The sequence below is a fragment of the Podarcis tiliguerta genome (genome assembly GCF_965153285.1).
Source record: "Podarcis tiliguerta genome assembly, chromosome: 1".
NCBI classification, from domain to species: Eukaryota; Metazoa; Chordata; class Lepidosauria; order Squamata; family Lacertidae; genus Podarcis; species Podarcis tiliguerta.
The window spans coordinates 6932299-6959664 of record NC_139534.1 but is presented as its reverse complement, the minus strand read 5'-3'; the positions used below and the strand labels follow the sequence as shown (position 1 = coordinate 6959664).

The window sequence follows — 27366 nt, the reverse complement described above, 5'->3', positions numbered from 1 at the left end:
CTGTTCTTATCCTGAAGCAAAGTTCTTAACCTGAAGCACTATTTCTGGGTTAGCGGAGTCTGTAACCTGAAGCGTATGTAACCCGAGGTACCACTGTACTCCCATGAGAGCTTCAGCTGAGATTTGGGGGCTCACCTGTACTAATAGGCATTTGGGGCTCGGCAAGCTGCCATTAAATGGTAATGAAATGGTGAAATTCAAATGCTTAATCCTGTGTATAAGAGTTTCTGCTAGTTCAAACCTACCGCCAAGATGCTACCCAGAAAACGGTACAGCAGCATCACTCTAGTGTGATGTGGCCCCCACATCCTATATTTCTATTTCCATCTGTTTTCTTTATGTCCCCAAAGGAGATTTCCAGCACACCTTGAGCCATTTTCAGGCCAAACACATTCTACTTTTTATTACACATATTACATTCTTAAATAAAAATGCGTCACATAACTTTTTTTTTTTTTGCATAGATATCTTACAATATACCAATTTAAAAAAGAATTATGAAACAGACCAGTAACAAAAATAAATCTTCTTCATTAATAATCTTGGAACATTAACATACCACCATCATATAATACAAATAATATTTTTTTTTTTAAATCTTAAGACTTTTGTACAGCCAAAAAAATTGACAAAGTAATATATTCATTATATATATATTTATATATAAAAAAGCTTAAAAAAAATAAAATGTCAACCGAAAAAAGGCAGAACCGAGGGCTACAGGATTGGGTACTTCCGCGATATACTGGAAATACCAGAGAAGGCCTGAGAGAACGAGACGGAAGGGTTTTCCAAACGCACTTGGCAAACGCATCTGGCACAAGGGAAGCTGTGCTGTAGTGCAAAATGAAAGTCCTTCAAGTGTTTATTGGTTGTTATGTGGGCATTGCTTCTCTTCTTCTTTTCAAATGAATGACCCAAGTTGGAACACACACACAAAAAAGGAAATTATATATAGATATAAGTATATACAAACGCACAGACGCACACCCCTTTCTAACAAAACAGGGACTCCGGTGGGTTTATATGATTGCTAGAGGCGATGCGCGAAAGCCTTTGCTTAGGAGGGAAATGCTGGGGGGAAACACACACACACACACCTTCTGGTTCCTGGCTTGGTGCCTTCTAACCTTATTCTTAAAATAAAAATATCCCAGGCCAGGAAATTGTTCCGGGAGATCAACTGATCCTATCAGGCTGCTGAAATCTCAAAAGCCACGTTGCTCTAGCTTAGGAGGCAACAGATCGTAAAGAACAGGCAAGTCCAATCCAATATTGTGACTCACTTCTGTTGCATGGAAGGAAAGCTGTTGGGGGACACCTGTGTGTAGCAAAGGTCGTTAGATGCACAATTTTGGCCTCAATTCGAAATCAAAGCTATGCAGCAGCAGAATGGAAGCCCATTGCTACATTCTTGAAGCTCCCTCTACGCTAAATCAATGCCCCCTGCCCACCCACAATTGCCTATTACCTCTATGGCAGGACAGCTGGCTTGTGGGGAAGCTTTGGGGAACCTCAGAGATTGGGGCCTGCAAATGCAAAATGGATAGCATGCTGATCCTTAATTCACTTGGTGTTTCAGCAGCTTGGGCGATCTGGCGGTCAACGTATTTTAATTAAAAAACAAAACGAGTAGGCCAATCTTACATTTCTGAATCCAAAAATGCCACGTATAAGCATTTGAAAGAAAGAAAACACAACACTACTGCCCGCATTTGCAATCAGAACAGGTAATAAATACATTCTTGATATGTTCCTCCTTCCATCCTTTTTTTTGGGGGGGGGAAGGGATGAAATTGCTCTCCTCCCCTTAAAAAGAAAATAAAGAGAGAGAGAATGCCAGATTCTGAGTGGCAAAAGGTGTTTCATGCCAAATCTTGCCACTTCAAATGAAGACATTATATATACTGTATAAAAAAAACATAAATGCAAAAAAAGGAGACAATAAGCTTAGGGCCACTTTATCGCCATTCAGAAAAAATACAAGGAACCTCACTGTGCCCACTAGAGGTTGGGAGGGAAAATAGAGAGTTGTCTTTCAAGTCAAATTGTAACATGGGACCCACCAGAGACCAGCGGTCTTGCACACTGGCGCACTGAGAATTGAGAGGCAGAAGCAACGAGAACGTCTACCCCTTCTCCTGCCTTGCTGCTCCTTAACTGTGCGCCTCTCTCTACCAGTGTGATTCAGGCAGTGCTCTGAAATATTGATGGCCAACTGGAATGCCACGGAGTCCTTGCCCCTCCCTGGGCCCTTCCTGTGTTTTTGCCTCCCGTGCCTACTTGTGCTGGATTAGGAGACCAGGCGATGCCCAGCTCCCTCTCATACTAAGAGCACTGCACAAAGAGCAGCCCCAGGACCAAAGGCGTCCACCATTGCCGATGAAGCAAGAAAGCCTTCTCCTTAAAGAAAAAAATAAAATCCCAACTTCTACAGGACAGAGAAGCGAAGTTGAAATGGGGCAAGGGCCGAAATCAAGTTCTCGAACTATTTACAAACTCTCCACCATTTCAATTTCTTCAGGATTTGTAATATGGAAAAAGGAAAGCCCTCAAAAGCATGGCGAACACATCCATCAGGCATGGTTCGCAGGTGAAAAAGCCAGAGGTTGCAGCACCTAAGTGATGACCAAGGGGAGGGAGCAACCAGGTAGCCTCCGTGGTGGTGATGGCCGTAAAGTGATGGTGACAGCACGGGGCTCAGATTCTGACTGGCCAGCAGTAGTGTTTGAGCCACTGATGCCATGGGTCCATGTTGGGTGCAGTCTGCCAATTAACAGTTGCATGGTTGGAACCTAGTATTCCTCTGCCCTATCTTGCAATCCCCGCCATTAAAGTCTCTTTCTTCCTTGCTCAACACTTGGGCTGGCTTTACATATTTGCTCAGAAGCACATCTTATTTATTTCAAGGAGGTCATACTTTCCAATGTGTGTGCTTTTTCAGATCACTAACTTCGTGAAGCCATTAGACAGCGGGCCAGTTTAGGGTTCTGATCTGCTGCAAAAGGGCGGGCATTGAAGATTTCACATTCTGAAGCAGAGATGTTAAGCGAGACCACAAATGACACTGGGGAAGTAAATCAACATTGTTCTTTTCCATACCCATATTCCCCCCCCCCACTCCCACCCACATTGAATTATTTAAAATACAGGCTTATATTAAATTTGTCACCAAGTCTTATAGATGATCTCTAAGAATTCTAGAGGCAATAGGATTTAACAACATTTCAGATGACGACATTCATGGATATTGGTACCCAGTGATTACTGTGATGACAGATATGTGTGCAGATTATGTAGGATGCTACAAGAATAACTTCTTGGACAGTATAGATTTTTCAGCTAACACACTGTCTGGATGTTCCGACATCCACCTCAGCTGATAGTCTAAAACTGCCATACAATATTCAAATAACGAGCTCCAGGGCTCTCATATGCCCACTCAACCCCTGGGTGGCATAGAAAATATGTGAACACAGATACAGAGAACTACCAAGATTGTCAGCAAGCAGTGCTCCAATATTTTCTAAATCATAGCTAACCATAAATCTTTGGAATAAAACTTAGATCTCTCCTCCCTCCTCCTTAAATGCTCTCGTTCTTTGCCCTCACACAGGTGGTTAGATTTTGGTCCTTTTCACATCCCACTGTTAAAGGCCTGGGCCTTGTATCTGCACTGACAGCCACAGCGTCTGAAATAACTCTGATGCAAAGAGAGTATTAATTGAAAACTCAGTTAAGACTGACGAAATCAAAGATGGAAAGAAAGCCAATAAGGCCAAGTGCTAAGAATCCCTGTGTCTGTACTTATATTATACAATTTTAGATATTCTGTATATAAAAAAAGAACTTTTAAAGTTTTTGCATCCTAAACATAAATTAGGAAATTACTGAACAGTCGGCAAGTCAAAAAAACAGTCAAAAGGGTGGGCAGTGAGCTAGTTTAGAGAGTGGAAGAGCAGCAACCCAAGGGAAAATCAACCTGCCCATTTCATTTCTCGGCACATCTTGCACGGGTGGTCCTGCATGATTAACTATACACAACCATTCCCAATGACTAACTCTCCACCTGCATGAGAGATAGTTTGAAAAGGCAGTCTTTGGAATCAGTGCCAGCTCCAAATAACTAGAAGTAGACATCATGTATATATAGAATAGGGTGTGTATGTGTGTGTGTAAAGTACAGGGAAATTAATCCACTTTGAGTCACAACCATCAAATTATCTACAAGATTCAAAAGGTGAGCCTGATACCTCCATTGATCACTAAATGGTTCAACCATTGGTCAGTGTGGACCCATGTGTTTTCTATTTGTTATTTTTGCTTAAACTTGTCATTTGGTAGGACGTCAGTGCTCACCAAAAAGCCAATCCCTTTCATTTAACCTTATCATGTCAGAAGAGTGGGGAAGTCACATCACCTTGATAAATGGGAAAGGAGAACCTTAAGTAGGTTTCATCTTCAGGGCAAAAATGCCGCATGGGGTTATTTTAACCGAAAGAGGTTCTCACTTTTCCATTCATGGTGATCACCGTATTTCTACAAATCTGCTCAACCCAAAATATATCTTTTTGCAGGTGCCAGACACACAAATCAGTAACCAGGCTTTTGACCGGGTCAAAGGGTCAAAAGCGGCCTGAGCTGCTAACCAATCGTCGCGGGTTGCAGCAAGCGTGCTCCCCACGGTGAAGAAGGAAAATCTGAAGTCATGCCTGAGTGACAGAATCCAAGACAGATATCCAGGTGAGTAAATGAGTTCTGATGAACATGGAGAAAAAGGTTCAAAGCTTCCAGAGAAGCTGTTCAAGTTTTCATTAGGCAATTAAATAGGAAGTCCGAACTATGGAAATGTGGTGAAGGCTCCAAAGATATACTGTGGTGCTGCTCAGGGACATTGCTGGCCAACCACTGTGAAGGAACATCAGTAGTTTTCACAGTCCCCTAGCGCACACATGATGTGCAATAACAAAATATCAAAATTTAAGGAACGAAAAGCAAAGCCAAAATCAAAGAAAATATCCTTGACGAAGTCTATACCATCTCAAGCGGAAAAAGGAGGCGTGTCCTAGGTGTCACTGCACAGTCTACTGCCAATTAAGGCCATTGGTATTGACTTGAAGGGATCTTGACAGCTCAGTTCTATAAAGAAGAACCATCATCGGAGCAGGTCAAAGTGTCTGTGAGGAGCCTTGATGCATCGTTGTACATAAGGGAGTCTCGAAAACAAAAACAGAAAGGAACCAAGACATTAACGTTTTGGCTACCAAACTGGGATTTGGTTTTTCTAGGTCATTAGTTTCCCCTCCAAAATCCATTTAAAAAGAAAAGTTAGTGCTACAAATATGCAACTCCAAAAGTCATGTTCCCCATCCCCTATCATCCAAGTTGCGTTGAGAAGCAAGTTACATTTCCTTCTCATACTGCGGCAGGGAATGCTCTCCCGTTTGCTTTCATTTCCATTGGCAATAAACAGGGAACAAAAATCCTATGGTCCTGAAGTGCTGTAAGAAGCACCATCCGTGCCTTGCTGACATCTTCTCGCACCCCTTTCCTCCTCCTCCTCCTCGGGTGTCATCTGCCTTCCAGCTGGGCAAGGTGTAGCGAAGACACATATGTAATTAAGTATAGCTGGGTGCATGACGGCATTTAGTGCATGGTTTGCGTACAGGTGATCACGTTCTCTTCCTCCGAAAGGCAGCAAGAGACAAGCAGCTCTCCTCCCCCCAGGATGCTCAGGTCTGTCTGCATCTGGGCCATGCTGAGAGATCTATTATTTAGATGTGCCTCTTCATATGGAGGGCGAGGTGATCAGATCTTGAAAAACACCTGCAGAAATAAATACAAAATATATCAGGGTTGGGCAATAGAAAACTTTTCCGATTTTGTATACCAGATCATCGTCAAACGGGATGGAAAACTCTCTGCTTACAGAGCACTTCAACAGAAATACCTAGCGAAAGCTAGTAGCCAGCTTATAGAAAGGACACCCAAGGGATTCTCTTTCAGTCCCCTCTGGGGTCCACCTCTGCTCCCTTTCCTCTCAGCCTAGCTGCCAAAACACACACACACACACACACCCCATTTGCAGTACATATGCTGATGCTGCTAATCAGCATGACACTTTGCCAGCTTACATCAATATGCCTCACCTGAGATGCGAGACACAGGTGGAACAATGAATTGCGGGGTGGGGGTGAGGGGTGGAGCTGTGCGGGTTTCTCTTTCTTCCATTAGGAATAGGCAGTGCTATGAAGAATCACAGCACACAAATTGTGTGCTTGTGTGTATTACATAAAGGTAAAGGTAAAGGTACCCCTGACCATTAGGTCCAGTCGTGACCAACTTTGGGGTTGTGGTGCTCATCTCGCTTTATTGGCCAAGGGAGCCGGCATACAGCTTCTGGGTCATGTGGCCAGCATGACTAAGCCGCTTCTGGCAAACCAGAGCAGCACACGGAAACACCGTTTACCTCCCTGCCAGAGCGGTACCTATTTATCTACTTGCACTGGTGTGCTTTCGAACTGCTAGGTGAGCAGGGACCGAGCAACGGGAGCTCACCCCGTCACGGGGATTTGAACCGCCAACCTTCTGATCGGCAAGTCCTAGGCTCTGTGGTTTAACCCACAGTGCCACCTGCGTCCCTTTGTATTACATACTCAAAGGTTAAAATTCTGGGGAAATAACATGCGCTGGGCAAGAAAACTCCAGAAACAGAGCGTTCAGGCGATGTGATGGACACAGTGCTTTGCCTCTGTAATGGATTGTTTTTTTGTTTTGTTTTTAACACATTTTATTGATTTTCCAAAGATAACAAAAAACACAAAGAAACAAAAACATACATTCACAAAAATATTTCTTAAAAAACAAAAACAAAAAACCACACTTGTGGGATTCCTAGGATCCCTTGACATCCCTCTAAAACCTTCCTTGGTTCTACTGTTTATCAACTTACTGCATGTTTGTTGTTATATTTATATCATATTTAAATCACACATTATTCATTCATGAAAAAATCACAAGTGATCTTAAAACCCTACTAATGTATTAACCTGTGTACATTGCTCCTGTATATACGTAATAAACAGAATTCAATAAACTGTCGTCTCTTCCTCTCAGTTTCATCGTCAATTTTGCCATTTCAGCATATTCCATCAATTTAACTGTAATGGATTGGATGAGAGCCAACAAACCGAATCTCAATCCAGATTAAGACTGAGGCACTTGTTAGTGGGCAGTTCCCTAGATCAGATGGCTGGGAGGTTGCCTGCTCTTGTTGGGTTACACTCCCTCTGTAGGAGCAGGTATGTAGCTTGGGGGCACTCCTGAATCCTTTGCTGTTGGCTTGAGGCTCAGGTAGCCTTAGTGGTGCAAAGAACCTTCCTTCAGCTTCGACTGATGACCCAGCTGCACCCCTATCTGGACCGGAATAACCTAGCTTCTGTCGTCTAAGCTCTGGCAATGTCTAGGTTAAAAAGGTAAAGGGACCATTAGGTCCAGTTGTGGCTGACTCTGGGGTTGCGGCGCTCATCTCGCTTTATTGGCCGAGGGAGCCGGCGTACAGCTTCCGGGTCATGTGGCCAGCATGACTAAGCCGCTTCTGGCGAACCAGAGCAGTGCACGGAAACGCCGTTTACCTTCCCACCGGAGTGGTACCTATTTATCTACTTGCACTTTGACGTGCTTTCGAACTGCTAGGTTGGCAGGAGCAGGGACCGAGCAACGGGAGCTCACCCTGTTGCGGGGATTCGAACCGCCGACCTTCTGATCAGCAAGACCGAGGCTCTGTGGTTTAACCCACAGCACCACCCACATCCCAAGTGGTTTTGACCTATAAAGCCTTAAATGGCTCAGGATTGCAATACCTCAAGGACAGCCTCTTTCCATCTGAACTGACCCGGACCCTGCAATCATCTTCTGAGGCTCTTCTTTGTGTGCCTCCTCTTTGAGAGTTCTGGAGGGTGGCATCACAAGGACAGGCCTTTTCTGTGGTGGCTCCCCGTTTATGGAATGCTTTCCCCAGGGAGGTTTATCAGACGCCTTTATTGCATGTCTTTAGGCACCAGTTTTCTGTTCAACCTGGCCTTTGATTAACATTCTATAGACTCTGAAACGTGGTTGTGGGTGAGGGGTTATTGGTTTGCCTTTGTTTTATTATATGTTTTGTGCCCTCATTTTATATTTTTATGTTGTGAAATGCCTGCGATCTTCAGATTAAGGGCAGTACACTTTTTTTTAAAGGAGTGCCACAGTCAAAAAGCCCTCTGACAACATGAGGGCACCTATCTGGTACACACATGCAATGCACAAAATTCTGAGTTTTCAACATGCCCAGAATCAGATCTCTTTAACAAACCACATAGCAAGGAAGCTCAGGATGCCTGGTGTGACTGGTATAGGGCGGCAACCACATTCTGGAGAGAATGATGATGCACATTCATCTTCACATGGTCATATGTCATTGTTAGCGGAAATTTATTACAATGGTACCCCGCAAGACAAATGCCTCGGAAGACGAAAAACTCGCTAGACGAAAGGGTTTTTCGTTTTCTGAGGTGCTTCGCAAGACGGATTTTTCCTAAGGGCTTGCTTCGCTAGACGAAACAGCCCTGCCTCTCGTGTCATGGCGACGGTCACTGCACGCACGCACGCTCGCTTCCCCGCTCCTTCGGCTCCCTCCCACCTTCCGGCTGACGGCTCCTCCGGCTCCCTCCGACGTTCCAGCTGATGGTTAGTGCCTCGCGCCGCTGCCCACCGCCCTCGCGCGCTCCCCTCAGAGAGCCGTTGCCGCCAGCAGCCAGCATTGCAGCCAGAGTCGCGCTCCTGAGCCCCGCCGCCCTCCAGCAGCCGCGTCGCGCGGTGGCCACAAGGCGCGGGTGAGTCCGAGGTACCGGCTGCGGCAGCTGCCCTGCTTCTCCCCTCCCCTCCCCGCCGTTGTTAGTGTTTAACTGCAGTGGTGCTTCGCAAGACGAAAAAACTCGCTCAACGAAAAAACTCGCGGAACGAATTAATTCCGTCTTGCGAGGCACCACTGTATTTTCATTTTATATCTGTATACCTTGCCACTTCTTCCAAGGAACTCAAACCAGTGAGGGTTTTTTTTAGCCTACAGAAACCCCACATGGTGGGCTATGCTGCCCATCTGCCTTTCTCAAGATCACCAAAACCTATTCAGGTATTTGAACAGGCAAACAAACAAAGAAAATGACCCTTTTTGGTCTTCACAGTTAACAATTCTTTTGTTTGAAAACATCCCCTCCTCTCTGGGTGCAGCAGGATGAGCAGGTTCTATCCCCAAAGGCAAGGTAGTTTAAACAAAAAGTCTGAAAGCCCACATAGAGGCCCCCCCCCCGTGCCATTTAAGTTTCCAGTGTCACATGTCAGTTAAACTTCTGCTGACCAAAACAGGGCGGAGAGGAAGAGGTTAAAACAAGAGCCATCACAAATCACCTTGCGGATATAAAGAAAAACAGGACGTTTATCAGCTAGGTTGTCGGTTCATGAAAGCATCCTTATTCAGCTAATCAAAGACTTATTTTCTCTCACAAATGAGAGCTTAAAAGAGATTATTGCTGCATACTCCTGGGAATAGGGAAGGAAGAAGAGTAATGAAATATGTACAGTAATACCTCGTGTTGCGTTCCACTCTTGTTGCAGACTTTCAGCTTAAGAACGCGGCAAACTCAGAAGTGTTTACTTCTGGGTTTGCCGCCTGCACATGCGCAGAAGCGATCTGCACGCTTCACGCACGCACGGAAACGCACATGCGCAGAAGAGGCGCTCTAGTTGTGAACTTTTTGGGGGGCGAATGGCACCCCAGAATGAATTAAGTCCACAACTAGAGGTACCACTGTATGATTATCCATATGGCAAGGTTTCTCTACATTACACCCTCTCACCCCCTGTGCATTTGGAGATCAAGTGTTTACTTAAAGAGTGCTGATAACACGCAGCTCTATTTCTCCACCACATCTGAATCAGGAGAGACTGTTATGTACTGAAGTTCTCACCCTGGGCCAGCAGGGGGATACTGTAGATAGTTTTCACTATCTACTGTAGATAGTTTCCACATATGCAAATAAGGGATTGAAAGTGACGTTCAGTGATTGGATAGTTACAGAAAATGGTTACTGTTGCGTTCTAGTGGAGCTCTATATAAGCAGGCTTCAGTTCCGTTCTGTTCTGGCCTGTGAATAAACAAGAGCTGTTTGAAGAATTGCTGTGTCGTCTGATATGTTCACCCACAACTTAACAGTAGTTCAAGTGGGAGATAACCAGAGTATGCACCACTCTGGCGAGACAGTCCACGGGCAGGTAGGGTCTCAGCCTGTGTACTAGGTGGAGCTGGTAAACAGCTGCCCTGGAAACAGGGTATTGTGTGTGTGTGTGTGTGTGTGTGTGTGTGTGTGGTGTATGGGTGTGGGTGAGAAAGAGAAAGAAAAAGGGAGAGAGACAGAAGCAACTCCCCCCCCATCCCTCACATACATCAGGCTGAGTACTTCTGACACCCAAATCCCAAAAGACCACTACCCAAAAAGCGACTTTAGGCAAGCCCAAGGCAACTGTGGAAAGCTCACACACCCGCTCTGTATCATGTCCCCTCAGTTTCAAATGCAACTTGCCACAAGCCACGGAAGGACTTCTGCTCAGGAAAGACAACCCTGTATCTGCCTTGGGCATGAAGGACTAGTTGCGTTTGTCTTTGGAAACAAGCCAGGAGAAAACAGAGACATCAGCCTGTTCAATGGGCTGAATAATATTACAACAAGAGCCAAGCTGAAATTTATCAGGACACTTTTCTTCTGAAAATATGAGGCCTTTTCCTTCACCCTCTTAGGAGGAGGCCACTTTGAAGAATTTTCCCCAACATTTTCTGGGGTTTTTTGGTAGTGGGCTACCATTTCCCCTTCACAATGTCATGGAACAATGCGAGTTAAGGTAAAGGGACCCCTGACCATTAGGTCCAGTCGTGGCCGACTCTGGGGTTGCAGCGCTCATCTCGCTTTATTGGCTGAGGGAGCCGGCTTACAGCTTCCGGGTCATGTGGCCAGCATGACTAAGCCGCTTCTGGCGAACCAGAGCAGCGCACGGAAACGTCGTTTACCTTCCCGCCAGAGTGGTACCTCTTTATCTACTTGCACTTTGATGTCCTTTCGAACTGCTAGGTTGGCAGGAGCAGGGACCGAGCAACGGGAGCTCACCCTGTTGCGGGGATTTGAGCCGCTGACCTTCTGATCAGCAAGTCCTAGGCTCTGACCTTCTGATCAGCAAGTCCTAGCCACCCAATGCTAGTTAGATGATGCTAAATGATGGACAGGCTGCTGCTGCAAGCTGTACACACTTACACACACTCTTAGGGGGAAAGGAACATGTTGGTTCTGCTACTTCCGCTGCTAATGATGAGCCTCACCCCTGAGAAACCATTGGAAAATTCTTCCTGCCCCTGGGGAGATCTTGTGAAACGGTTCCTCCCAACTTCTCTACCCACAAACAGGGCAGGTGGTTTTTAAGGGCACAACTCTAACCAAGATAAATAACTAAGGTTGGGGGAAAGGGAGTTAAACTGCTGTAGAGCACGAAACGCAACGCTGAAATGAAACGAACGGTTTCAGCCCAAGGTCAGAAACTTGTCAGCTTCTCCTTAAAAGATTACAAGAAAGCAGCGGTCTCACTCCAAGAAGACAATTCCCCCAACTGCGAAGAACTAAGCTAGTTCCAGTGACAACAATAGAACAACAATTGTTTAAGGAGTCTCTCACTGCCAACAAAGACAACACATTTTCCTTGGGTTGACAAAAGGCATGCAAAGAAAAGCAAGGTGTCAGGGAACTGCCATCGGAGCTGGAAGCAGAGAGGAGGCTCCAGAGGGATGGCGAAGAGGGTCCCAGTAGGGAGAGAGGTAGCCCATCTGCTGGGGAAGGAAATCAGCGTAACACCAGTGGAGAAGGGGGGCAGATGGGGGAATCGGAGAGGTGGCTCCAGGACTCTTCGCCGGAGACCAGCGGAGAGGGCACGAGTACTCCGCTGCCCACACCCACTTTGTGCAGAAGACGTCCGCGCAGGCAGAGTAGGAGGAGACTGGGCGTCAAACAGCTTCTATGCTGGAAAAGGTTTAAGAAACGCCCACTGACGGATTCTGCCAGCGACTGAGGCAGCCACGGAACTTGAGGCTGTCCAGACAGAAAGGGTTCAACCAGGCAACCTAGCCAGGAGTAACGGCAACTTACGCACAAGCAACCCCTAGAACCATCACACAAGGCTGCAGAGATCTCCCTCTAAGTTATGTTATCCCGCATTCTGAACAAACTAAAGCACGGCCAAATGTCCAGAAATAAAAAGGAAGGCAGCTTTGTCAGAGGAAAAACCAGGGGGGTTGGGCTGGGTGTTCATCAGTATGCAGATGATACCCAGCTCTACCTCTCCTTTAAATCAGAACCAGTGAAGGCGGTGAAGGTCCTGTGTGAGTGCCTGGAGGCGGTTGGAGGATGGATGGCAGCTAACAGATTGAGGTTGAATCCTGACAAGACAGAAGTACTGTTTTTGGAGGACAGGGGGCGGGCGGGTGTGGGGGATTCCCTGGTCCTGAATGGGGTAACTGTGCCCCGAAGGACCAGGTGAGCAGCCTGGGAGTCATTTTGGACTCACAGCTGTCCAGGAAGGCGCAGGTTAATTCTGTATCCAGGGCAGCTGTCTACCAGCTCCATCTGGTATGCAGGCTAAGACCCTACCTGCCCGTGGACTGTCTCACCAGAGTGGTGCATGCTCTAGTTATCTCCCGCTTGGACTACTGCAACGTGCTCTACGTGGGGCTACCTTTGAAGTTGACCCAGAAACTGCAATTAATCCAGAATGCGGCAGCTAGACTGGTGACTGGGAGTGGCCGCCGGGACCACATAACACCGGTCCTGAGAGATCTGCATTGGCTCCCAGTACGTTTCTGAGCAAAATTCAAAGTGTTGGTGCTGACCTTTAAAGCCCTAAACGGCCTCAGTCCTGTATACCTGAAGGAGCGTCTCCACCTCCATCGTTCAGCCCGGACACTGAGGTCCAGCGTCGAGGGCCTTCTGGCGGTTCCCTCATTGCAAGAAGTAAGGTTACAGGGGACCAGACAGAGGGCCTTCTTGGTAGTGGCGCCCACCCTGTGGAACACCCTCCCTTCAGATGTGAAGGAAATAAGTAGCCATCCTATCTTTAAAAGACATCTGAAGGCAGCCCTGTTCAGGGAAGTTTTTAATATTTAATGCTGTATTGTTTTTAATACTTGATTGGGAGCCGCCCAGAGTGGCTGGGGAAACTCAGCCAGATGGGCGGGGTATAAATAATAAATTATTATTATTATATAACTTGGTGGGATGAATGGGCGCAGCCAACAGACAGAATGTGAAAAATGATAATATTTCTTCCCCTGTTAGAGAGCAGGTATCTGTTTACGTCCTCTTCTCTATACGTGAACCCCAGCAATCTAAATGTGTTCAGGAACTAAAGAGAGATTTGATTGTATTAAAAGCATTTCCTCATTGCAAAAGAAGTCTTGAGGGCTGCTTTAAAAGGACGGGTAATTTTCCAAAACCTGCTCTCAAAGTTACATATATAAATAGGATTTCAGAAGATGGCATGGCCAGATGTAAGATATTATTTGATTATTGCCTCGGCAAGATCTCAGCTTTAGACTGCGCATGGCCAGTCTCTCAAATTAGGTGGTTTACTGCTTGGCAATGACAGTGCTAGTTGGTTTTATTACTGGGAAGTCTGATTTTATTTTGCCAATGCTATGCTAACAGTCAGATAGCCTAAAGTACACTGAGCCAAGTATTCCAGTCTGTAAGATCTGTTAAATCTTACAGCAAGTTTTCAAAAGTAACCAAGAGCTCCATAGCTTCTAAGGAAACTGAGCGTAAAAGGCAACCACAAATAACAGCTGCCTATAAAGGTAAAAAGTGACTGTGCAGTTATCTGCCTTTATATAAATACACTGTAAGAAGGCTAAATAGCTTGAAAGTGCATTTTTAGCTGTGCTTCCTTTAAGGCTGTGGCGGCTACAGAAATCTTCATAAGCACAATACGCCTGCAGTCCTCTCTGTTGTGTTTTATTTTTTTACGTTTTATTTATTAGATGTGGATGCTTTGTGACTTAACTATTCAATTTAGGCATGCTTTACGTTCTTCAAGCCGTTATTTTGTATTAATGGATTAGATTTGTTTCCATTCCTGCTTTTATTTTTGTGATTGCGAATGGGGATATAAATAATTTTATGCCAAATAGTTTGAAATGTGGTTTGCTCTTTTTTCTCGTGACCGACTCTGGGGTTGCGGTGCTCATCTCGCTTTATTGGCCAAGGGAGCCGGCGTACAGCTTCCGGGTCATGTGGCCAGCATGACTAAGCCGCTTCTGGCGAACCAGAGCAGCGCACGGAAACGCCGTTTACCTTCCCACTGGAGTGCTACCTATTTATCTACTTGCACTTTGATGTGCTTTCGAACTGCTAGATTGGCAGGAGCTGGCACCGAGCAACAGGAGCTCACCCTGTGGTGGGGATTCGAACTGCCGACCTTCTGATCGGCAAGTCCTAGGCTCTGTGGTTTAACCCACAGCACCACCCACGTCCTTAGATGTCTAATTAAACTGACTTATCTTAACACTGTTTAGAGGCTTGGCTTTTCTCTCTCTCTCTCTCTCTCTCTCTCTCTCTTTCTTTCTTTCTCTCTCTCCCTCCTTTTTCTTTTTTTTCTTTGCTGACTTTCCAAAGACCCTCTCATGTCACCTTCTCAGGGTCATACTATATATATATGACAGGGGAACCATGTTTGTTCTGTCCGGTGGGCCTCAATTATGGACCTCCCTCTCCTCAGAGTTGCTTCTGGCACAGTCGTCGTATTCCCCCCCCCCCCAGGTAGCCAAGATACACTTCTTTGCGCAGGCTTTAGGGAGCAGCCGAGTTATTTAAGACTGGACTGGTCCTTCCCTGCTTCTGCGCAGTAATAGAAGAAGAAGAAGAGTTTGGATTTGATACCCCGCCTTTCACTCCCTTTAAGGAGTCTCAAAGCGGCTAACATTCTCCTTTCCCTTCCTCCCCCACAACAAACACCCTGTGAGGTGAGTGGGGCTGAGAGACTTCAGAGAAGTGTGACTGGCCCAAGGTCACCCAGCAGCTGCATGTGGAGGAGCGGGGAAGCGAACCCGGTTCCCCAGATTACGAGACTACCACTCTTAACCACTACACCACACTGGCTCCCAGTAAACTTTGTACTTTTGGTTTTAATGTTATTTAATGTGTTTCATTGAATGTAGGTTCCCTGAAATGGTTCTTTGTCTGACAGCACCCGGTCTTTAATAATAATAATAATAATAATAATAATAATAATAATAATAATAATAATTTATTATTTGTGCCCCGCTCATCTGGCTGGGTTTCCCCAGCCACTCTGGGCGGCTTCCAACAAAGATGAAAAATACACTAAAATGTCACCTATTAAAAACTTCCCTGAACAGGGCTGCCTTCAGATATCGTCTGAATGTCAGGTAGTTGTTTATTGCTTTGACATCTGATAGGAGGGCGTTCCACAGGGCGGGCGCCACTACCGTGAAGGCCCTCTGCCTGGTTCCCTGTAACTTGGCCTCTCGCAGTGAGGGAACTGCCAGAAGGCCCTCGGAGCTGGACCTCAGTGTCCGGGCAGAACGATGGGGGTGGAGATGCTCCTTCAGATATACTGGACCGAGGCCGTTTAGGGCTTTAAAGGTCAGCACCAACACTTTGAATTGTGCTCGGAAACGTACTGGGAGCCAATGTAGGTCTTTCAAGACCAGTGTTATATGGCCTCGGCAGCCGCTCCCAGTCACCAGTCTAGCTGCCGCATTCTGGATTAGTTGTAGTTTCCGGGTCACCTTCAAAGGTCGCCCCACTTAGAGCGCATTGCAGTAGTCCAAGCGGGAGATAACCAGAGCATGCACCACTCTGGTGAGACAGTCTGCAGGCAGATAGGGTCTCAGCCTACGTACCGGATGGAGCTGGTAAACAGCTGCCCTGGATACAGATTTGACCTGTGCCTCCATGGACAGCTGTGAGTCCAAAATGACTCCCAGGCTGCGCACCTGGTCCTTCAGGGGCACAGTTACCCCATTCAGGACCAGGGAATCCTCCACACCTGCCCGGGTCCCAAGCCCTGCCCACTTGGCCTGGCTGTCCAGGATTCAAATAAACACATGGTGGTCAAGCCCAGTGGCCGGCCTAGGAATTCCCCAACAGACGATCGCCTAGCTGTGGTGTTGCTTCCCAGCGGTAGGATTTTGGTGCGACAAGCCGCAACGCGTGTTCTCCTTCATGGAGAGCACGTGTTGCGGTGGGGGCTGCCAGGACACTCCAAAGTTGGGGGCGGGCTAATTGATGGTTGGCCACTGATGCGATTGGGGCTTCACTTGTTGTTGGGAGGAAGTTAATGTTGCCATTTATTGATTGACAGCCAGAAATGCTAAAACTCCTTGCATGAGGCTAGGGCTTCCTCTTTTCGCCCGTGCATCAGATTGCCCGTCCCCCCCTCCCTAGAATTAGGGTTGTTCGCTTTGACCTTGCTATGCCTGCCATGGGGTCGCCTGCTCTTGGGGCAGGGGCCTGGTAGGAATTTTGTCCATCTGGCTGATTGGCTGGGGCCATTTGGTTTTTGCCTACTGCGTAGCAAAGCGTCACAACTTGTAAGGTTGCAGTTAGGCATTGGTTTATGGTTTGGTTGGTTGAGGGGCATGAATTGGCTGTGCCTGCCCCTCTAATGCTGCTGCTGCAAGGGATTCTGTTAAAGGAATCAGGGGCTAACTATTGCTTGTCCACTCTGTCAAGGGGGCTCTGGCCATAGCAATGAAGCCCTGGTTGCATTTGGGGAGGGCTGAGGGCAGCTTCCCTGCTCCGTCGCTACCCCCAAGTGTGTTCCCCTTTTCTGACTTTCGCATTGTGCGGAATGTCAGTCTGTCCCCCACGGTGGGGGCAGATAGTCGCAACCAATGCCTAAGCAACCACTCACATTTTTGTATTTTAATAAAGTTGTGGCCAAAATTATGCCAAAAACCTTAAACAAAAATTCTGTGTGATGTGTGAGTTATTGGGGTGGCCCTGGGGACCACGACACGCAATTGTCGCCCGCCCCGTGACCGGGCAAGCGGCCAATTTGGAACCTTGCGGTGGAGGGCAGGTAACAAATTCAAACAACCAAGCAAGCCTGCCCAACTCAAAGAGTGTTTTTAAACAAAAGATGTGCTCAGATTGGGGGTGAAGGCCAACTCCCCCCCCCAATATCTCCCCTTTCCTCCCACTGCTCCCGTTTGTTTGTTTTTGCTTCCAGTCTGTCTCTCATAATGGAAGCGATCTGAGCTGGGATCAGCCACTAGGAGAGCCAGTGTGGTGTAGTGGTTAAGAGCGGTAGTCTCATAATCTGGTGAACCGGGTTCGCTTCCCCGCTCCTCCACATGCAGCTGCTGGGTGACCCTGGGCCAGTCACACTTCTCTGAAGTCTCTCAGCCCCTCTCACCTCACAGAGTGTTTGTTGTGGGGGAGGAAGGGAAAGGAGAATGTTAGCCGCTTTGAGACTCCTTAAAGGGAGTGAAAGGCGGGGTATCAAATCCAAACTCTTCTCTTCTGGGAAGAAAAGGATGTCAAGTGATAGCAAGCAGAGAGGAAGACGGGGGAAAGTTTCATTTCCCTTACAGCATATGCGTTCTTTTGCAAATATTACCCCAGGCTCCAGCTTTAGACATGAACGAGGAAGGGGAAAGGGGAAAAACCACACACGGCCACCCTCACCAAACTTCCTTGTTTGTTTATGAAAGAGGGCCGGCCGGCACCATAGCATTTCATCTGTACCTGTGCATTTTGCTGATGGTCTGGTGCAAATACCAAGAAATTTCCTAGCATGCAATTCCTGTAAATGAAAGCGTGCTCCACTTTCCTGGACTCCGGACAAATGCTCACTCTACCCAGTGGGGTAAGCCAGTCTTGCTTAATAGGGAAAGAAATAAAATATTCACATCTGCGCGAGTAAAATATTTATATCTGCAACAGAATTATGGGCTTTTGAAATGAGCACTCTGTTAATGTATCGGCAACGAACAAGCCAAGCCCCACCACTGTCTAAGCCAGTATTGCCTGCGAGGATTGGAAACAACTTTTGAATGTCTCCGGAAGAGAGATTTTCCCAGCTGTTAATATCTGAGACTGTTTTAACTGGAGATTCCAGGCACTGAACTGGAAACCTTGTTTGGTTACTGGGCAGGGCCTGTTTCCCTTTCTGTCCAAGGAAGTGGAATCAACCTTGAAATGTTTGGAGGTGCATGGCTGAAAGGTAACCCTATAGCTCAATCACGGGGGCTCTTGTGTGACTGATTCCCCTTCCTCCAAAATAAGCAGCCATTGTTGCATTAAACGTTTCTTTTTTAAAAAAAGATTTTCCTCCAAGTTGCCTCGAGGGCAGCTCTTGAACCAATAGGTGGGATGCAAGTTACCTGTCGCAGTGGTTGCACTTGAAGGGTTTCGCCCCCGTGTGTTTCCTGTAGTGTCGCGTGAGCTCGTCGCTTCGTGCAAAACGCCACTCGCACCCTTCCCACGAACACTTGTAAGGCTTCTCACCTGCAAAGAAGACGGAAGAAGTTTTGTCAGTGTTACGTACTGAAGTTCTCACCCTGGGCCAGCAGGGGGATACTGTAAACAGTTCAGGTCCACATATGCAAATAAGGGATCAAAAGTGACGTTCAGTGATTGGATAGTTACAGAAAGTTGTTACAGTTACGTTGTACTGGAGCTCTATATAAGCAGGCTGGCTGAGCCCTTCAGTTCAGTTCTGTTCTGGCCTGTGAATAAACAAGAGCTGTTTGAAGAATCGCTGTGTCGTCTGATATGTTCACCCACAACTTAATAGTCAGTGTCAACCAAAAGCTGGAGTGTGTGGTCACCAACATTTTACACGCTAAAGAAGAAGGTTGTATTGCTGCCAGAGCATCATGGCCTCTCCAAGTTGTCTATGTACCCTGAACAAAGCAGGAGATTTCAATTTCCAAGCCCTCCTGATATCATCTCTCCTTCTGAAATCAAGGGATTGGGGGCGGGGTCAAGATTGTGGTGGAGTTTGGCGGATTTTTTTGGGTGTTTTTTTTTAAAGGGTTCTTCAAGGGCTTCCAGAAGTTTAGAGGGTATTTGAGGGCTTTTTCAATGGCGTTCCCAATATACGCAATTTCACTTAAATGCACAGTGCCTCAGAAGATAACCCATGCTTAAATAGGCCTGTAATAAGAAACTAGTGCAGGAACCAAGATATTCTGTAGCAGACCCTTAAAGCTGCCTTTGAAATCTGAGACTGTGACACTCTTATGACACTTATGAAAGTGGCTCATTTATTACAGGAAGCACTGGTTCTATTTTCAATGATTAGCACTGTAATTGATTTCTTATTTTTTTACAAAAAAAATATCAAAAAATAAAATCTGACCAACAGCCCAGTTTCATCTATTCCGGATGGGCCCATTCACACATGAAAATTGCATTCATCTAGTAGTTTAGGTCTAGGTTCGAAATATGTATGTGTGAACTGGTGCTAGGTGATGGTGCAGTTATGTTTTAACCCCAGCTACCGTATTTTTCGCTCTATAGGACACACTTTCCCCCCTCCAAAAATTAAGGGGAAATGTTTGTGCGTCCTATGGAGCGAATGCAGGCTCCTTGGCTTCAGCGATAGCAATGCAATGCAGAGCCTCCGAAGCGCAGAGGGAGCACTCCCCCTGCGCTCCAGAGGCTTCGCATTGCTTTCGCTGAAGCCTGGAGAGCGAGAGGGGTCAGTGCGCACCGACCCCTCTCACTCTCCAGGCTTCAGGGATAGCTGCCTGAAGCCTTCGGAGCACAGTGCGAGTTCCCGCTGCGCTCCGCAGCGTTCGGGTTCCTTTCGCTGAAGCCACGAGAGCAAGACTCTCCTGGCTTCAGCAGAGAGGGAGAGCTGCGCAGCGCCCCTTCAGCCAAGCGGCAGGAGAAATGGAAGGGGCTCTGTTTCTCCTGCAGCTTCGCTGAAGGGGCGCTGAGCAGAGAGGGGGAGAATTCCCCTTGTTCTCCCCCTCTAAAACAAGGTGCGTCCTATGGTCCGGTGCGTCCTACAGAGCGAAAAATACGGTAAATGAGACCTGATTTGCAACAGAAGCAAATGATTTTAACAGCAGGCAATGATGCTTCTTCTGTGGGATGAAACCAGGTGTACCACAGAGATATTTCAGAGAGATACTGTCATTTCATGTTTGCTCCCCTGCTCTTGCAAAAGTCTGCCAAGGTGCTTGTCACCATCACAACTGACAAAGCATTCTGCTCTTTGAAAGATGGTGTTAATCCAAACCAGAGGGAGGACGACCCGCGAATGGTACAGCATCCTTTCAGCTTAGATCTCCTTTCTCCAATCTAGTTGTCATTCAGACAGCACCTAGCTGCAGACAGTGGACGGCTCCAATATCTGCGTATTTTAACATGAGAAAGAATCCTGATATTGAAACCAAACACACACAGTATTCAATACACAGCTATACGTTCAGTATGCAGCTCAGCAAGAACAAAGGTGGGCCCAATAGCAAAAGAGAGTACACAGTAAAAGAAGAACAGTCTTCATTGTTGCTTCCTTAATAAGGAACTGTCAGCACCAGGGAAGAGGAAAATATTTTTTTAAATACTGGAAATCACCTTAAAGATGCCCTTTAAAGCTCATTCACAGCCACTGCCTTCAAGTGACAGGCTTCTTGAATCCTAAACACTGATGTTATTTATTATTAGCAAGAGCAAGGAGAGAAATGGGAGATCTGATTGCTTTATAGCCCAAATCTAAGAGAAACCACATGTCCAAGGAGTGGGCAAATGAAGACGGGAGAAACAGGCCCAAATTAATCTCCAGTTTAAGCCCCCCAATTATAATGAAGCTAACATAAGCATCTCTCATCAGGGCCCAAGGAAGGCAAAAAGAGAGAGGCTTTTCTGTGGTTAGTCATTTACGAAACATTACTGATTGCAAGCTAGGCTCTGCTACTCCAAAGATAAAGTGGAAATCTGGCACAGGCAGATGAAGAGAATGGGCAGAGATATCTCCTACAGTTCAGCAACCGGAGCCTTTTATCCTCAGCTCAGATGGGTTTCCAAATGAAAGGGGGAGAGAGTGATCTAAAACTGAAAGGCAGAGCAATGCAGAAAGGAAACTCTATACAAAATTGAAGCAGGTGTAGCAAAGCCAAACACCCATTGATCCACCAGCCCATCAGTCAAGTGATCTCGTCTCTCAAGGCAATAAATGAGAAAGCAGGGTAGCCGGATCATGCGAAGAGGTTCCTGTGCCTTTAAAGTTATGGGGGACGAGGGGATTTCAGCAGGTGTAGCTTGTGACTCCATCTACACCTGCTGAAATCCTCACCCTTCCACACAACAGGTGAAGATGCAGCAACCCTGTTCCATTTTGCATCCCAGTAGTGATGTATGGAAGTGAGAGCTGGACCATAAAGAAGGCTGATCGCCAAAGAATTGATGCTTTTGAATTGTGGTGCTGGAGGAGACTCTTGAGAGTCCCATGGATTGCAAGAAGATCAAACGTATCCATTCTGAAGGAAATCAGCCCTGAGTGCTCACTGGAAGGACAGATCGTGAAGCTGAGGCTCCAATACTTTGGCCACCAGAGAAGACTCCTTGGAAAAAACCCTGATGTTGGGAAAGATGGAGGGCACAAGGAGAAGGGGGACGCCAGAGGACGAGATGGTTGGATAGTGTTCTTGAAGCTACCAGCATGAGTCTGACCAAACTGCAGGAGGCAGTGGAAGACAGGAGTGCCTGGCGTGCTCTGGTCCATGGGGTCACGAAGAGTCGGACACGACTAAACGACTAAACAACAACAACCTTAGGGGAAAGTGAGGGGGGAAGTGTGGGGGGGTAGAGTTCTAGGTTGTTGTTTGAGTTCTCAATGGCTCAAAACTGCTAAGACATGTCAATACATACAATGTTGGAAATGTAAAGAAAAAGAAGGAACATTTTATCATATGTGGTGGGAATGTAAAAAAGTAAAGAACTTCTGGGAAATGATATATAATGAGATGAAAAATATGCTGAAATATACATTTTTATAAAAACCAGAAGCATTTTTACTTGGTATTATAGGTCAGGACATTAATAGGCAAGATGTTAAGTTGTTTTTATATGCAACAACTGCGGCAAGAGTATTGTTAGCCCAGAAATGGAAACAAGAAGAAATTCCGACGAAAGAAGAATGGCAGACGGAATTAATGGACTATGCAGAATTGGACAAAATGAAAGGAAGGATTCGAAACCTGCGGGACCAGAGATTTATAGAAGATTGGAAGAAGTATATGAATTATTTGAAGAGCAACTGTAATCAACAAATTATGCTAGTAGGACTACAAGAAGTTTTGTAAGGAGAAATATATGAAGTGTTACAAAGTAGACAAAGAGATATTGGTTATGTGTTTGAAATGTAATAGGGAAGATAAGAAATGCATACTAAGAGATTAGACTGGAAAATTTTCAGGCAGGATTGATGAAAGTCAAAAAAATTGAATAAGATATAAAAGTATGTTTAATTACTGTTGAAAATGCTATGTTAAAAAACTAATAAAAATTTATATATATATTTTTAAAAATACATGTCAATACATATGTGCTCATGAGTGCCTTTGAGCATGAGAAGAATGCCCTCCCCTATGTACAGTAAAAGGTATGTGTCTTAATGCAATTTAAAATAAAGCAGAACAGCGAGGACAAACAGATTGCTCATTTTTAGGCCAGACCTCACGCCTTCCCAAATGTTGTAACACAGTTTCCGGCTCAAAACACACTTTGAAATGCATGTTTTAAGACATCATTATTATTATTATTATTATTATTATTATTATTATTATTATTATTATTACCGCACCCATCTGGCTGGGTTTCCAGTATTTTAAAATAAGTTTAAAAGTACACATAAAAATGCCAACTTTCATATGGGTTGAATAATTTTAAAAAAGCAGAATAATGTCGAAGCGGGGCAGAAATTGTATATTATACACCTTGCACACAACTGCTCCAGCAACACGTTATTTACTCCAGTGCCTTGTGCAACAAATGACCTGGGAGGTGGCTCTCTGACACTGGTTTATAAAAGATGCACCTATTATGTAAACTATATCTTATGCAGAAAATAACTGCTTAACACCATGTATCCAGGAACAGCATCAGCTACATGAAGCACGGACTTGCCTTTCAACTGCCAACCTACTGAAGCAGGGAGATGCATGGTTTTATACCCTACTGCTCCCTGACCTGTTGGGATTGAGGACAGGTCATCAGTCAAAATAACAGAATGCACACCTATTCTCATGAACACCTCTTGTTCTTCAACCTATAGATTTTGGCTAACTTCACTGGCGTATGGTACCATCTATATATCATTTTCCATAAATTTTCCTTTAGTACCATACACGCCGTGAACTTCATATTAATATTCCACAATTCCAGCCACTTCTCAAATTCAATATTATACCCAATATCCACTGCCCATTTAGTCATAGCCTCCTTCACCTCCTCGTCTTTTGTGTACCACTCCAGTAGGATATCATAAAGCTTGGCCAGTATTTTATTTTTACCTTCTATGATTTCTATACTAAATTTAGATTTTTTTTATCTTCAAACCCTACGTTCTTTTTGTCTTCTTTTAACAAATCATTTACCTGGTGGTATTGAATCCACCCAGTAAATCAATTTTTTATCTCTTCATATGGTCTGAGTTTTATGCCTTGATCAGTTTTCCGTATAAGTTCTTCGTAGGTGGCATTCTTCCCTTCCATATTGGTTTTTTTTAACAGTTAGGACCTCTATTGGCGAAATCCACCAAGGTGTCTTCCTTTCCAGCAGGTTTTTATTTCTCTCCCATGCTTGGAATATTGGTCCTCTAAAGACATGGTTCAGGAAGCCTCTATGGGCCTTCACCTTTCCGTACCATAAGTACGCGTGCCACCCGAACCTACTGTCGAAGCCCTCCAAGTCCAAGATGTCTCTATTTTCCAATCTTATCCAATCTTTGAGCCACAATAAACACGTCGCTTCATAGTATATGCTTAAATCCAGTAGGGAAAAGCCCCCTCTCTCTTTATTATCTACCAATATTTTCATTTTTATTCGCGGTCTTTTTCCCTGCCAGATATATCTCGCTAAGGAGAATGCACACCTATTCTCATGAAGACATGAATAAAAGCATCAACTTTCATAAAGGGAAGGCGCTGGAGACAGCATTGTGTAGTTCCTGACCAGGCTAGCTTATCAGACCCCATCTAGTCCAGAAACTGAAGCAACCCAGCTCCTAGCCATCTTCCTTCTAGGATAAAGGATCCATCGTTTTCTACAGCGGCTTGAGATTTTCCAACACTGATTTGCCATGGAAGTGAATAATTCCCTTGGTATCCAATTCAACGATCCAAGATCTAACGTAACAAACAAAATATCTTGCTGCCACTAATTGGGGTGGCCTTCAGCGATACCAGCTGAAAAATAGGACCCAAGATGGATAATCTTGACAGCAGTGCTGCATGAAACCCATTGCACGGACGCTGTTAAAGCCTTCTGGAGTGTATTCTGACTTATTTGAGCGTCAGATATCCCTCCAACATCTATGATAGCTGAGCTCCCGGGGCATTCCAGAGTAGCTTTGCCAAGCACTGAGACTAGCCTTCTTTTCAGATTCTTTTCTTTTGTAACAGGAGCTGCCTTGCTGCCAAATGTCAGACAGTGTCTCTTGTGTTCCCCGGCGCTGCACGCTTGCATACTGTATGCAGTGCAGAGGACAAAACAGAAAGACAAAGGAAAATGTGACCTTTAAAAGCCGCTGTCTAAAGGAATCCTTGACCCTCAGACCTCAGCCAAGATTTTGCTGCTCCCTGCCCCCCTTGACAGCTCGTCAAAACTTCAAAGCAAAATGCAAGGAAAAGGAACAGTGACCATCTCATTACATAATATCTCATTAATGCTTTCCTTTCCCTGAAAACAATTAAAGAAAGCATCACTTGGTTATCTCACCCTCTGATAAGTGCAATGGCCTTCAGGAAAATAATAATCTAAATTTAAATTTCTTATGGCAAGGAGTGCATCCCACAGATTGCAATCTGGGTTTCATAAGTGCTAAATCTTTGGGACCTTCTCGTATCTTGTCACGTTGTGTACTGTTGTGCTGTGTTTTACAGAAAAGGAGCAGAAGAAATAAACATTTAAGGAACGAGTGCAGAAAATGGATTCTGAGAGGTTGCTTTATTGTAGTCACAATATAGCCATTCTGTAAAGGTAAAGGGACCCCTGACCATTAGGTCCAGTCATGGGCAACTCTGGGGTTGTAGGGCTCATCTCGCTTTATTGGCCGAGGGAGCCGGCGTACAGCTTCCGGGTCATGTGGCCAGCATGACTAAGCTGCTTCTGGCGAACCAGAGCAGAGCACAGAAACGCCGTTTACCTTCCCGCCGGAGCGGTACCTATTTATCTACTTGCATTTTGACGTGCTTTCAAACTGCTAGGTTGACAGGAGCAGGGACCGAGCAACGGGAGCTCACCCCGTCGCGGGGATTTGAACCGCCAACCATCTGATCGGCAAGTCCTAGGCTCTGTGGTTCAACCCACAGCGCCACCCACGTCCCATTCTGTAGCATCTTGAAAAAGAAGCAGTTGCTTTCATGAAGGGCCTAGGAGCTGAACATTCAACATCTATTCTTGCTTTCTCACATACTGTACTACTTTTCTGAGCTGTTGCGGGATAAAATCAGGAAGCTAAAAGAGGGCAAGTTACTTTCATATAATATCCACCTACACCCACCTGTTTAGAACTGAAGCGGCTCTGATCTATTTATAATTTCTGTGCTTTCAATTGAAAAAGAGCTTTGAAGATTGTGTTTGCCATCCCAACAACTCTGTAGAAGCAAGCTCATCATTACTGCTATTCTACAGATATTTTTTTTCTAACTAACTTCGCCTGCCCAGCTGTCCACCTCTGCATGAGCACAGCAGGACAAGCAAGGACACAAGTTTCCAAAATGCAAGGCTCTTCAGGTATATATTTAACAAAATTAAACAATTTATTTAAAAATGGGGGAACCCTCTACGCAGTTGTTTTCTATCCACATCCATACACAATCTGTAGCTTTCTGGTAAAAGAAGAACATTAAGTTCAGAGCATATGCCTAGATTTAATCTCAGGTATCTCCAGATACCTGAGACGCGGATGCGGGAGGCGCTGTGGGTTAAACCACAGAGCCTAGGGCTTGCCGATCAGAAGGTCGGCGGTTCGGATTCCTGCAACGGGGTGAGCTCCCGTTGCTCGGTTCCTGCTCCTGCCAACCTAGCAGTTCGAAAGCACGTCAAAATGCAAGTAGATAAATAGGTACCACTCCATCGGGAAGGTAAACAGCATTTCCGTGTGCTGCTCTGGTTCGCCAGAAGCGGCTTAGTCATGCTGGCCACATGACCCGGAAGCTGTACGCCGGCTCCCTCGGCCAATAAAACGAGATGAGTGCCGCAACCCCAGAGTCGCCCACGACTGGACCTAATGGTCAGGGGTCCCTTTACCCTTTACCTTTTTATCTCCAGTTAGTCTGTAGGTAGGAGGACTGTGAGGAGAGACCCTCAACTAGATTTCTTGTACAGCTACTGCCAGTGTGAAAAATACTGAATTTGATGGTCTGGTTCTGTATAAGGCAGCTCCATTTGTTCAAAATTCAAGATTAATGCTGCTTTTTTCTAGCAGACAGTAAAGTGCCATGGAGACTCTGTTAGACAGCTCTTCTTCCTCCTCCACTCACCAGACCAGACTCTATTTGGTGCCAAAACAAGGGCACTTTTCAGATCAAAGACCTAAAAAACCCCCACTATTGAGCCATTTATTTGCTACTGCTTTTGTTCAAGATAATGAAAAAAATAAACCAACGAAGGTCACAAAAACAGCTAATACGTATAGGTAAAGGTAAAGGTAAAGGTACCCCTGCCCGTACGGGCCAGTCTTGACAGACTCTAGGGTTGTGCGCCCATCTCACTTAAGAGACCGGGGGCCAGCGCTGTCCGGAGACACTTCCGGGTCACGTGGCCAGCGTGACATCGCTTCTCTGGCGAGCCAGAGCCGCACACGGAAACGCCGTTTACCTTCCCACTAGTAAGCGGTCCCTATTTATCTACTTGCACCCAGGGGTGCTTTCGAACTGCTAGGTTGGCAGGCGCTGGGACCGAACAGCGGGAGCGCACCCCGCCGCGGGGATTCGAACCGCCGACCTTTCGATCGGCAAGCCCTAGGCGCTGAGGCTTTAACCCACAGCGCCACCCGCGTCCCTCTAATACGTATACAAACAATCAATTAAAA

The 27366-nt window shown here is 45.8% G+C and overlaps 1 protein-coding gene across 1 annotated transcript in view; it reads right to left on the bottom strand.

The window, feature by feature from the left end:
- Window positions 1-373: 373 nt before the first annotated feature.
- KLF7 (KLF transcription factor 7) overlaps window positions 374-27366 on the bottom strand; it is a 93722-nt gene continuing 66729 nt past the window's right edge. Inside the window, exons 4-5 of the mRNA XM_083402722.1 lie at window positions 18482-18605; window positions 374-5826 (exon numbers count right to left, since the gene is read on the bottom strand). Coding sequence (XP_083258848.1) covers window positions 5775-5826; window positions 18482-18605 — 176 coding nt within the window. The 3' untranslated portion in view covers window positions 374-5774. The remainder of the gene's footprint in view (window positions 5827-18481; window positions 18606-27366) is intronic.